This window comes from Dendrobates tinctorius, unplaced genomic scaffold, assembly GCF_039654945.1.
Source record: "Dendrobates tinctorius isolate UK_male_01 unplaced genomic scaffold, ASM3965494v1 ptg000191l, whole genome shotgun sequence".
In the NCBI taxonomy this organism is placed as follows: Eukaryota; Metazoa; Chordata; class Amphibia; order Anura; family Dendrobatidae; genus Dendrobates; species Dendrobates tinctorius.
In genome coordinates this window covers 18,846,115-18,858,989 of record NW_027361858.1, presented here as the reverse complement: position 1 = coordinate 18,858,989, position 12,875 = coordinate 18,846,115, and the positions used below count along the sequence as shown (strand labels likewise).

General features: G+C 48.3%; 1 protein-coding gene across 4 annotated transcripts in view; it reads right to left on the bottom strand.

The window, feature by feature from the left end:
- The window catches only part of CNTLN (centlein), a 494,856-nt gene extending 482,944 nt beyond the window's left edge, over positions 1-11,912 (bottom strand). For all 4 annotated transcript variants that reach the window (XM_073552475.1, XM_073552478.1, XM_073552476.1 and 1 more), the window contains exons 1-2: positions 11,643-11,912; positions 7,604-7,713 (exon numbers count right to left, since the gene is read on the bottom strand). In XM_073552475.1, the coding sequence (XP_073408576.1) occupies positions 7,604-7,690 (87 nt within the window). In that variant the 5' untranslated portion in view covers positions 7,691-7,713; positions 11,643-11,912. The remainder of the gene's footprint in view (positions 1-7,603; positions 7,714-11,642) is intronic.
- Between the last annotated feature and the right edge of the window lie 963 nt (positions 11,913-12,875).

The window sequence follows — 12,875 nt, the reverse complement described above, 5'->3', positions numbered from 1 at the left end:
CGGTCCCTCTTGGGCAGCACGTGTGCGGTGCTCACAGTCACGTAGTGTACGGCACCTGGTTCTCTGGTCATCACTGGACACACACTGCACGTCCCACAATCCCTGGTCCCCGCTGTTGGCGGCAGGCGACGGCGGATATTGGTCTGTGTGCTGCTAGTACTCCCGGGACAGTGCACTCCTCTCTTTGGCTGCTACAACACATGGCTCTGCTCCACTGGCACGGCTCTCTGCAGACGACCTGGGCTCCTATATGGCCCGTCGCCACACCAGTACCTTCTAGTGGGGGAAGCAGGGCGCGCCGCTCACCGCTCTGTGCGCTGCTCTCTGCACTGTACTCCACCAGTGCCAGACTCCCCTGCTTCGCGCGCTTTCTCCTCTAATGCTTCCGACACTGTGCACCCTTTTCAGGTTCTCCCAGCCCCCCTTGGTAGGGAGGAAGGTCCGGCTCACTCAGGCTTCACACAGGTTGCAGGGGAAGGCCCGCCTCCTTCAAGCTTCCCCCTGGGAACAGTGGATGCAGCCTCAAGTTCCAGACCCAGCACGCAGGTACCGAACAGCGCACATAGGAAAAAATTCCCAAAAATTAAAAAAAAAAAACACATTTGTAAGGTAGACTCACCAAAACCCTGACTAATGCACTAGCAGGATGCAGCAGACCTCCATTGATAAAGGCTGGGGCAGCACAGGTGCAAACCACTGATGAAAACAGCCAGTAACTCAAGAGGGTCTGGCTGCCTAGTGGAAAAAATGCACACAAATAAGGCTTGCATAGGACATCAGTCACACAGATATGTGTGGTTCAAAGTGTCTGAACAGCCTATTAATGACGCTTATTTTTTCTGTGTGATGCATACTATAGTGCTGAGCGGCCCGCCTGCTAATACTATGGGCGTCATTAATAGGCTGTTCAGACACTTTGTATCTCATGGACGCGATACATCGACGATATTTTACTGATCTGGCAGGGAACGTTGGATGGACTTGAGGGATTTATGTCGTCTCTCAATGAGAATGATGTCAATATCTTCATTACGTACAAATACCATCCAAAGACAATTGAATTTTTAGATGTTCAGTTGTATAAAGATGATAGAGGTGAGGTGCAGACAAGCATCTTCAGAAAACCGACATCGACTAATATGCTTCTTCATGCCACATCATCCCATCCTGGACATATAATACAACAGGTCAGTTTTTGCGACTACGTAGATTATGTTCTACAGAGGAAGAGATTTGAAACAAGCAAATGATCTTAGTTTGAGGTTAAGGGAACTTGGATTCAGCAACCGCATGACTAAAAAAGTAAATATTCATCTCGGAATAGCCTCTTGTATGACATGAAACAGAGGGGAGAACAAAATATGGTAAGGTTCGTAACGGATTACCATTCTCAGTTTGCTCAGATGAGAAAAATTATGAATAAGTCGTGGCATATCCTAAAAGCGGACCCGGTGATCTCTAAATTTATACCTGATAGGGCGGCCATCGCAGCCAGAAGATCCAAAAATTTACGGGACCGATTGGTTTATAGCCACTATACGGGTGCTCCAAATCATACGTTTTTGGATCAGATGGCGGTACGAATGGGATCGTCTTCATATGGCCGCTGCGTTGTGTGTGCTAATATTGATCGTGCGGACTCATTTCGGAGCCAAGATGGCTCCCGTGAATTTACAATCAGAAAACGCATTACGTGCGTGAGCAAAAATGTTATATATTATGCAGTATGTCCGTGCCGAAAGATCTATGTAGGCATGACAACACGACAATTTAAGATCCATGTTAGAGAACATATAATCGGTATTGAGGCAGCGGCAGCCACTGAAGATATATTATCACTGAAAACGATTCCCCGCCATTTTAGAAAACATCATGGATGCGACGGAAGCCTGTTAAGATTTAGGAGTATTGATATGCTTGAGGTGGGTATATGGGGAGGATGTGTTTTTAAGAGGCTGGCCCAGTTAGAGTCCAGATGGATTTGGACCCTTGGCACGGTCCATTGTTATTAGCTCATTTTCTCCTTCACCTTTGATGTCCGATGAACTCCCTCTGCTTGTGAAAGGAGGTAGTGAAATTGATTTGGATGGGAAAAACCTGTCATCTGAACAGGTGGAGTGTGATTGGACATCCGGAATCAGAGTGGATATAAGGCCGCCGACGCCCTGCTGGGTTGCTGGTGATCCTCTCTGCTCTGAGCTCTGGCCTCCAGTTTAGTCCTGTCTACTAAAGCTAAGTTTTTGCTCTGCTATTTTTCCATGAGATTTTGTCTTGTTAACTTAGTGTTTGTGTTCAGCCAGCCCTGGTTGGGACTGGCTGAACTCCATTTTTGTCTCTGATCAGTTGATCTCTTTGCTCTGTTTTCAAAATATACCTGAGTGCTGATATAGTGATTTTGAAGTCTAGTGACTTCAGGGCCTTTTCTATCAGACGTGTTGGACATTATTTTTGGCAGGCTTTTTGCGTGATTGCAGACAGTTGCCTTTCTTTCCTGTCCTATCTAGTTAGTGAGGGCCCCATCGTTTGCTCAGCCTGTCTTTGTGTTTGTGTTTTCACCGTCAATACATGTTGGGGGCTGTCTATTGCTTTGGGGTCTGCTCTGGGGCAGTTTAGATTTCCCCATTTTTCTTTAGGTTTATTTAGTTCTCCGGCTGTGAACGAGGCGTCTAGGACCACCGTAGGAACACCCCACGGCTACTGTTAGTTGTTGTGAATAGGATCAGGGGTCTGCAATCCGCTAGCTACCAACCTCTCCGGTTTTCTGGACTTAGCTTGTATTTTTGTTTTTTCCTCCTCCGGTGACTCATTCATAACAGTCCATCCATCTGGACTCAATGAGAACATTAGTTATGCCCTGTTTTTGTAAATATGCTCTTCTTTACACTATGAGGCTTTATAAATCCCGGTATGGATTACCCATATTTGTTGGGGGGATGCTTGTCACTTTGAATTCTCATTTTTAATTTTTTAACGTTCTTTATTTGTAGTTTTTTGCCATTATTCTTTGGTGTATCTTGAGACCCTATGGTGGAGCTACGCTTGGCAGATATATGGATCACAAAGAAGAAGACTGGCATGTTCAGAAGCATAATGACAATATCATAAAACTTGCTATGTGTGATGTTTATGATTATGTATTATTATATTTATATATCATCTGTATATGTGATTATTTATAAAACTGTGTTTTGTATTTGTAAAGTGAATACATTGCGCGTATGTACTATTTTTGTGATGTACTTTTTGTGATAGTGCTGGTTGTTCTGGGCATCTATTTTTTAGAGAATTATTAAGTAATGTATTTCTGCTGTGGTGGCCCGTTTACATGTTTGGTAATATGCCCTCTTTTGGTCATGATTACACCTGTTGTTGTTTGTATGCATGTGCTGTTTGAATATGGACAGTGTGCAGAGAGGTGTCTTCACGCGTCTACCCTGCACGCGCATGTTGTCCTGTCGCTGCGGTGACTGCTGGCCTTCAGCGTCTATGACTGTGGACCGGGCCCATCCCGGCCCCGCCCACAGTGTGACGCCGACGCCCGCTGGCATCGCCGTTGTCAGGGCAACATAGCGCGTCACTTCCGGGTAGACGTGATTCCGGTCGCACGCTGATACACGCGGCGGCCGGGGGATACTTAAATGGCGGTACATGTATTGAGTGTTAGGCCCCTTGAAGAAGGAGTCCGAAACGCACGTCGAGGCAGAAGCGCTGATCCAGCTGGTGACAGCACCCGGTGTTTCCACCACCTAGGAGGTAAATGTACCAATATACAATGCATCATGGGGATTATACTGGGCTCTGTGAGGACTATCTGAATGGTGGATTAGGAATGCTATACCAGATTGGCAGTAATTAGATAACACCTGATTGTGAGTGGTAGCCATTATATCCAAAGCCACCTGTAAGGTGTCAATTGTCCACCTGTAAGGTGTCAATTGTCCACTAGGATATACTTTGATGGATTATCATTGGGGTGTGCAATAGGGGTGATTGCTATATTTACCCATTAACCCTTGTGCTGTATTGTAATAATCAGTTGTGTAATATTACCACTGCTAATGGTTGTATATCACTGTTTAGAAGTTAATGGTGGCTCCTATTTATTATAAGGCACGTAAAGGGGACTATAGATTAATATCTGTGTATTATCATTATTATGGGTAATGGAGGTGAACATCTTATATAGCTTTGGTGATTATATTTGAGGCTGTTCCTGTTGGATTAGGTGCGTTTTATGTTAATTATGAGTGACAAGTGTCATGCATTATTTCGTCGTCTTCAGTAGATAATTGGCAGTATGGATTTTAACTTTGTAGCCCAATCCTGGTGTGCATGGTCCTCTCACCCCCCCAATCCTGGTATGCATGGTACCCTTCATCCCCCAATCCTGGTATGCATGGTACCCTTCATCCTCCAATCCTGGTATGCATGGTACCCTTCATCCCTCAATCCTGGTATGCATGGTACTCCCTCATACCCCAATCCTGGTATGCATTGTCCTCTCACCCCCCCTATCCTGGTATGCATGGTACCCCTCATCCCCCAATCCTGGTAAGCATGCTCCTCTCACCTCCCCTATCCTGATATGCATGGTCCTCTCACCTCCCCTATCCTGGTATGCATGGTCCCCTCACTCCTATTAAAACTACACACATTCAAAAAAAAAAAAAAAAACATTTATACTCACCCTTCTTTCCTGTGCTCCAGCACTGTCACCACGTTCTGCTGGAGGCCGGGGGAGGAGTCTGGCGCCGGAGGACGTGCATGCCCATTGCACTGTCCGGCGCCATTTTGCTGAAGACACACTGCAAGTGTGTCTTCAGTAAAATGGCGCCGGATCGCGTTATGCGCATACGCGATTCTGGCTGCACTCCCGACCCAGTCTCTGGCCGAAGAGAAGCGCCGCGGCAACGCTCCTCCGGGTCAGGTAAGTATGTAAGTATGGCGTCGGAGATGGCGGTATGCAGTGTGTACGGTACCGCCATCTCCGGCGCCATACACACTCCTCACCGCTGGCTGCCTCATTCTGTCTGGAAATAAAGTCCGTGGAGCCTCATTTAAGAGTCTCAAACACGGGACTAGCCAGATCTTCCTCCAGGGAAGGACCCAGCCAAGGGGCAGCTCCTTTCGGAAACCACCATTACCACCATATTAAGTAGCCCTTTAAGTCAATATCCAGCTCTTCACGAGTTTACAAATATGACAAGGGAAATACCAAGGCCAGGTATCCATCCACAGACAGCTGTTTCGGGGTGTTGCCCCTCATCAGTCGAGAGTAGGATTCTGGATAGGTGGGAGCAATGCCTAGTAGACCAACATCATGAAACAATCACTGACCTCAGGGAGACCAGTCAAAGAAAACACTGCGACAGCCGGCAAAGACGCTCAATCAGTGAAATCCTAGGTGCAATGCTCCCTGGGAAATACAAATATGCCAATAAAGTCCGTAGAGCCTCATTTAAGGCATTGCTCCCACCTAGCCAGAAAGGGTCGCTTTCTGAAGGAGCTCGTCTGGTACCGAGCCAAATAGGTGTCCCCCTTCACAAGGGATGTTGCACAGCTTTGACCTGGCCTGCATGTCCCCTGGCCAACACTTCAGTCATATGGCTCTGCGGGCGGCATTAGACAAGGCCGCTGACCTGGCCGATAGTCTTACAGAGTCTGCTGATGCGTCTGAAAGGAACGCTGCTGCCCCCTGGATCATAGGGAGGGAGGATAGGATCTCGGCCCTAGGGACCTTGTCCCTGAGCTGTTCTTCTAGGCGATCTAGCCACACCATCATAGACCGGGCTGTACACGTGGCTGCAATAGCTGGCCTAAGAGATCCCGCTGAAGTTTCCCAAGACCCCTTCAGGAACACATCAGCTCTTCTGTCTAGAGGTTCTTTCAGACTACCCAAATCCTTGAACGGTAGAGTGGTTCTTTTGCAGGCCTTGGCCACCGCCACATCAAGTTTTGGGGCTTTATCCCATGTGGCTGATGTTGATTCCTCAAACGGGTACTTCTTTTTAAATGCTGGCGGTAAGGAACCCTTTCTTTCGGTTCTTTTCCACTCCCGCGTAATCAGGGAATTTATTTTATCAATAACTGGAAAGGATCTACGAGACTTCCTGTCCAGTCCTTTAAACATAAGATCCTGTATGGAACTCTCTTACTGGGGCTCCTCGATCCCCATAGTGGTGTTCACTGCTTTTACTAGCCGGTTAATCTGGTCAGGACAGAAAACATGGGCGACCTGCTCTTGCCTCTGAGGATGAGGAGAATGAAGGGGATGAATCTGATCTCTGTTCCCCTGAGTCGCTCCCTGAGTCTGAAAACGGAAGCCCGGTTTCTACCTCTCTAACCCGTCTTTCCTGCGATAGGGCTTTAACAGAACCCTTTATCTCCTGTCTAACCAACTCCCTCAGAGTGGTGGACAGGTCTGGGGTCTCCTTCACTAATAGGTTCTGGATGCAGGGTCTTTATAGTTTCTTCCCGTGGCCATCAGGGAGAGGAACGCCACATTCGGCACACTCCCTGTGTTTGGTCTTAGCAGAACTCTTTTGTCCCTGCTAAATTTAGGAGAGGGAACATAAGGGGAGACAATGCATCACCAAGTGATCTTTCACGAAGATCACTTACCCCCCTGCCTGTAGAAAGAGGTATCGTAGTCTGTGGGGGTCCTTCTTAGCCGATGATGTGTCTCTGCGGCTTGAGGACCTGCCGGACTTATCCTTCTCCTTTTGGCTGGCTTTAGCTTCTCTAAGGCGGCTACTGCCACTAGACCGCCGTTGGGAAGCTGAAGCGCGGGGCTTTTTCTGCTGCGGGCGATCTGGCGATGCAGCTGCTGCTTGCTCCGATGAGTCCATTATGCGTAATGGCCTTGAAGCATCTGGATGCCTATGCAGCCCCCTTAAATAGCCGGCCTCCCCCGATGGTACCTGCCCCGGATGGGGCCAGCAGGCGAATCCGGGTGGCCTGCCCGATACTGTCATGCGCGTTAGGGACGGCCCCCCGGACTCCGCCCGGCGAAGCCCATCCGTGGCCTCCGGTACCCCCACCTCCCACCGCGCATGCCCGGCCGCATCATCAGACCGCACCGCCGGCCGTGTCATCAGGTACCGCCCCCTTCCGACGCGTCACGGTGGCCGCCAAGACCGCACCGCCGGCCCCACCAGACGGAGGAGCACTCGCCCTGGACGCCACCAGCAGGCCCCGGTCCGAAGCAGGGAGGCCCCCGCGCATGTACTTACCGGTACACGTGGCGATGCGCCCCCTAAAGTCAGCCCTCCCCCCGGAGGGTGCTTTGCCCTGCTGCCGCATCATCAACAGTTCCCCTGCCGTGGGCGCTTCCAGGATACCGGGCAAGCCGCGGCAGGGGCCCTCCCGCTGCCTGACCCGACCAGCCGGCCCTGGGAATCATCTTCCGACGGAGGTATGTCTGAAGAGGTTCGCCTGTCAGGGACAGGAAACCAAACTGAAGCGAGGGACAGGGACGCCCTTTTTGTGTCTGTAGGTTTTCTGTCCCCGAAGGGTGGATCCCCTCTCTCTCGTGGTGCTGTCGTGGGGACTGAATAAATACTTCTCATGTTAACCTGAGTTTACCACTATTTGCACAAATTACCTGGCACTGGGACAGTTCTTCTGTCAGGTTGCTTACTTCTTCTTTAAGTTGTAGTATGCGTTCTTGAGCATTCTGCTTGGCAGCCATTATTTTCTACCACCTAGAGGTACCTGAAAAGATGCAAGAAAGAGTAAGGCCTACAATAAACAGTTGAAAAATATAATTATATACTGATCAGATAAGTTTTCAGTAGACATATCTCAATTCATAGTGTAAGAAAGCAGGAGGGAAGGTCCTGGATGCCAGGTATGTGTCACCGAGGTAGCTGGCCTTGGCAATGCACGTCCCAGGAAGTCTGTAGCAGTACCATTAGGTTACTGAGAGAGTTATCATTTGATTGGATTTTGGGTCCAGGATTTAGGAGCGAACAAAAGAGCCTTGGTGGGAAAGGTGGCTCCTATACCGCAGTCCAGGTCTTACAGGTCCAATAACAGGCAGCTGTGTCAGCTTAGCAGAGTGTAGTGTGCTGAGGCTGGGGAAATACTGAGCTGGTGAATACTCTGTTATAGCCGGAGAGGTTCCTGTGACACGGTTTTTATTTATTGTGCCTTACCCAGAGATAAGGACTGGTGTTGTTTATTCATATGTGCTGAAGAAAGTGGCTTCCGTTTTGGAGCTGAAAAGTTTATGAAGTATAATAAAAACTTTATTCCGTTTTGATTTAAAAACCCTGCGCCTTGTGCATCCACACGGCTATCAGAAAGCTGGAACCTCTCCCACAATAATTATATAGGTGGAAAAAATGACATAGATCCATCAAGTTCAACCTCCCCATCAGTTACACATTATTCCATCACTAGATTATATATAATCTATAATGCCATTTATTGCAAGAAAATCATCCAGCCCTTTTTGAAATCCTGTTATAGTGTCTGCCATTACTACCTCTTGTGGTCGGCATTCCACAGTCTGACTGCTCTAACTGTAAAGAACCCTTTCCTATTCAGCTGCCGGAATCATCATTCTTCCACATGTAATGAGTGCCCCCTGGTCCTTAGTATGGTCCTTGGAAAGAATAAATCATGTGCCAGTCCTTTATTGCTGACCACACATATTTAGACATGTAAATGAGATACCCTCTGAGACATCATTTTGCTAAGCTAAACAAGCCCAACTTCATGAGAGGCCTTCCATCTCTTGTAATAATCTAGTTGCCCGTCTTTGAACTGACTATAACTTCCCAATATCTTTTTTAAAATGTGGAGCCCAAAACTGGATCCCACATACTAGATGTGGCCTCACCAGTGATTTATAAAGGGGTATTAATACAGGATTTTAGCGCTTTCTATATCCCCTAAAATCTTATTTGCTTTTGCGGCTGCTGCTTGACATTGAGTACTGCTGCACAGCTTACTTGTAAACTGAATACACAAGTCCTTCTCCTGTTCTGTAGTCCCGAGTGTATTTCCACTTAATGTATATGCCGCAATTAAAAAAGAAAAAAATAATTCTAGTTAAAAAAAAAAATTAACAATAAAAATGACCATATCTAGTATCCGCTAATTTAGGTGCTTTGGACATTTTTTTTATTTTAGTGTGAAAGTCTACAACAGCCACATAGGTTTGAGTGAAACAATAAAGGCATTTACACACACGATGTGCTGTGGATTCTTAAAACTGGACCATGCTCCATTTATGATGTCCTTTAGTGGCGTACGTGCAAGTCGGGCATTTGTATCTGGGAAATGTAGAAAGCAGTGTGGCTCCTATTACGTGTTATACAAACATTTGGACACAAGACGTCTACCCATACCACCTGCATTCCCAACACTCCTAGACACAGCGCGTGCACACCTGAAGCCAAATAACCTTTCTGGATAAAGGAGACTCAACATAAGGGGGTCATGTACCCATATTCAGTCCTATAAACAAGCATTGGCTACGCCAGTCTCAGCGGCAGAGACAGAGGTGGCGCCCACTGGCCTGGAATGAGGAAGGTAAGCACACAATATTTTAAAGGGAATCTGTCAGTAGGACCAACCCTCCTAGGCTGTCTATAAGGGCATATAGGTCATAGGAAGCTGAATAAAACGATACTTTGATATTTACAAACCGATGTCGTATTCCAGAGATATCAAGGTTTTTCTTATATGTAAATGAGGTGTTAAGATCTATGGGCCGGACATAGATCTGAATGAGAATCTGCCTCCAGAGGTTGTTATAAATCAGCGTTTCCTAAACTTCATTCCTCACGGCCCCCCCAACACGTCATGTTTTCAGGATTTCCTTAGTATCGCTCAGGTGATAGATTGGAAGTATCATCAAGGCATCAAGAATTCTCTCACCTCTGCAACACTACAGAAATCCTGAAAACATGACCTGTGGGGACTGGAGTCTGGGAAACACTGTTTTAAATGAAAGGGGGCATCACTAGTACGAGACATACAAAACCTAAGAGAGAAACAAAATGAGCGGAAACCCTGATGTAAGTAAAAATAGTGCACACAAGTAACATAGAGTACTTAGCAAACACGTTTTTTGATCAATAAAAGCATAAACGCCATCCCACAACGACAAGGTGTACCCCAATCGGGACAGTCCTATACCATTTCCAGTACTAAAACCTTACTACATGGCAAAAATGAACTCAATATGAATAAGGGCAAAGCAGGGCCGGATCCCAACTGTGGCACCCAGTCATGGGACGCTATGTAAGGCCGGAATCACACTACAGCGAGCAGAGCGTGCAGCTCCATGTATTGCTGTGCGGCTGCACGCTCCGCTGTGCGGGCGCCAGAGCTTGGTTTTAACCTGCGAGACTCGGCCGTATCTTGCTGTGTGTGATCCCGGCCTAATTGCAACGCACGATCTGGGTTCACCTTGTTGTGGTGGGATGGCTTTTACTTTTGATCAAAACCAGTGTTCAGCAAATACCCTGCTATTTATATGCACTATTACATTTTTACTTACTGTAGGACATTTGCTCATTTTCTTTCTATCTTAGCTCTTGTCTGTTGAACGGCCAGTGTGAACATGCTCCTACGCACTTCATGTATACCAGCTTATTAGCTTGCTCCCTTTATTTCAGTAGGAAACATGTAGATAAGGAGAGCAGACTGTCAGTCATTATAGGTCTGGATTTCTCTGGAATAAAACATCAGATCGCAGATATCAAGGTATCATTTTATCCAGCTCCCTGTGACCTGCATGCCCATATAGAAGGCCTATCAGGAGGGTTCTTCCTATTGACAATTGTCACCGCTTTCTGACACCCCTAACTTCTCTTTTTGTGCATCTCCGTGCCAAGATGTCATTTTTACAGGCTCCGTTTTGATGTTTTCTTAGGCCGGTTTCACATTCGCGCTTTTGAGCGCAGCGACGGCCTGCGCACGGCCGCCGCTAAGCCCCGCCCCTGCCCCGCCTCCACCGGTATCTCCGCCTCCGGGCGCATGACGTTGCATGCGTCGTGCGTCCCCTATCTTCATCACAGAGGGCGCAGGCCGTGCGCAGTCTGCGCACAGTCTGCGTTTGGCGGTGCGCCGAGCAGCGCCAAACGCAACCTGTTGCATTTTGGTTGTGCTCGGCGCACCGTCAAAAGGACGCATGCACCACCAAACGCAGACTGTGCGCAGACTGCGCACGGCCTGCGCCCTCTGTGATGAAGATAGGGGACACACGACACATGCAACGTCATGCGCCCGGAGGCGGAGATACCGGTGGAGGCGGGGCAGGGGGCAGGGCTTAGCGGCGGCCGTGCGCAGGCCGTCGCTGCGCTCAAAAGCGCGAATGTGAAACCGGCCTTAGTGCGTTTTCGCAGAGGTGCGTTCACACTGGGACAGCGGCGTCGAAAGAACATACAGGTCGCCGTGTAAATGCTTGGGCATCTGTGGGAGACGCTGAACCGCTTTCCTCTAGAAAGTATTAGGACAATTATTGTATTATTATCTTACTGTTTGTCTTGAGGAAGAACACTAGAAAAAGCAGAAAAAGCCGTGTGAACATGCACTAACAGCTCTGCATTCTGGAGGTGACATGACAGCTCTTTTCCTGGTTTTCTCAATGTTCCAAAATGCTGATCAAAAGCTCAGTGTGAACATACCGTCTAAAAGACTGGGGGCAGAAGGAATCCTTCCCGTCTAGGTAGCGGTGATCGGACGCGTGCAGTACACACAGCGCGCTTATTTCCAATACCTCGCTCTACAATAGCACTGCCATGCGGTACCGGTCCGTGCAGCGGCGGCGCCGTTACAAGAGGAGGCAGAGCGGTAATGACAGCAAAGTACCAGCCGGAAGCGGCATTTCCAGGACTCAGCGCGTCCAGTTCCCCGCTCGTCCTGCCCGCCTCTGTACAGCCAATCACAAGCCACACTCTGCTGTGGTCACCAATCACGTCTCAGCTTTCTTCCGCAAGTCACTGAGCAACGACAGTGGTGATTGGCTGAGCGCGCATTGTTTATGGTTACTCAGCGGTTGTCACAGACTGAGAGCGGAGGGAGCTGCAGTTGGGGAAGGCCTCTTTCACACATCAGTTTTTTGCCTTCAGGCGCGATCCGGCTTTTTTTTGTAAAACCGGATCCGGCAAAATGCAATGCCGGATCCAGTTTTTCCCCATTGACTTGCATTAGCGCCGGATCGTGCCGGATGGCATTGCGTTTCATCCATTTTTTGCCGGGTCCGGCAACTTGTCTCATTCCGGCGTCTGGAAAAAACGGCTACTGTAACGTTTTTTGTCTCCGGCGAAAAAGCCGGAAGCGCCGGATCCGGCGCTTCCAGCTTTTTGCTACAATGAAAGTCTATGGGCGCCGGAATGCGCCGGATCCAGAAAAAGACGGATCCAGCCACCGGATCCGGTTTTTTTTAAGTCTGCGCATGCTCAGATCCAATTGGCCAGCCCCCAGGAACAGATATAACCTGCTAGACGGATCCAGCAAAAAAACGGATCCGTTTCTACAGTTCTCCAAAATTTATGCCGGATCCGTTTTTTCTAAAAATAGCCAGATCCTGCCTGACGGCAAAAAACTGATGTGTGAAAGTAGCCGAAATCACCACGCACAGCCGGTATACAGTATGGACTAAGGCCTCTTTCACACATCAGTTTTTTGCCTTCAGGCGCGATCCGGCTTTTTTTTGTAAAACCGGATCCGGCAAAATGCAATGCCGGATCCAGTTTTTCCCCATTGACTTGCATTAGCGCCGGATCGTGCCGGATGGCATTGCGTTTCATCTGTTTTTTGCCAGATCTGGCAACTTGTCTCATTCCGGCGTCTGGAAAAAACGTCTACTGTAACGTTTTTTGTCTCCGGCGAAAAAGCCGGAAGCGCCGGATCCGGCG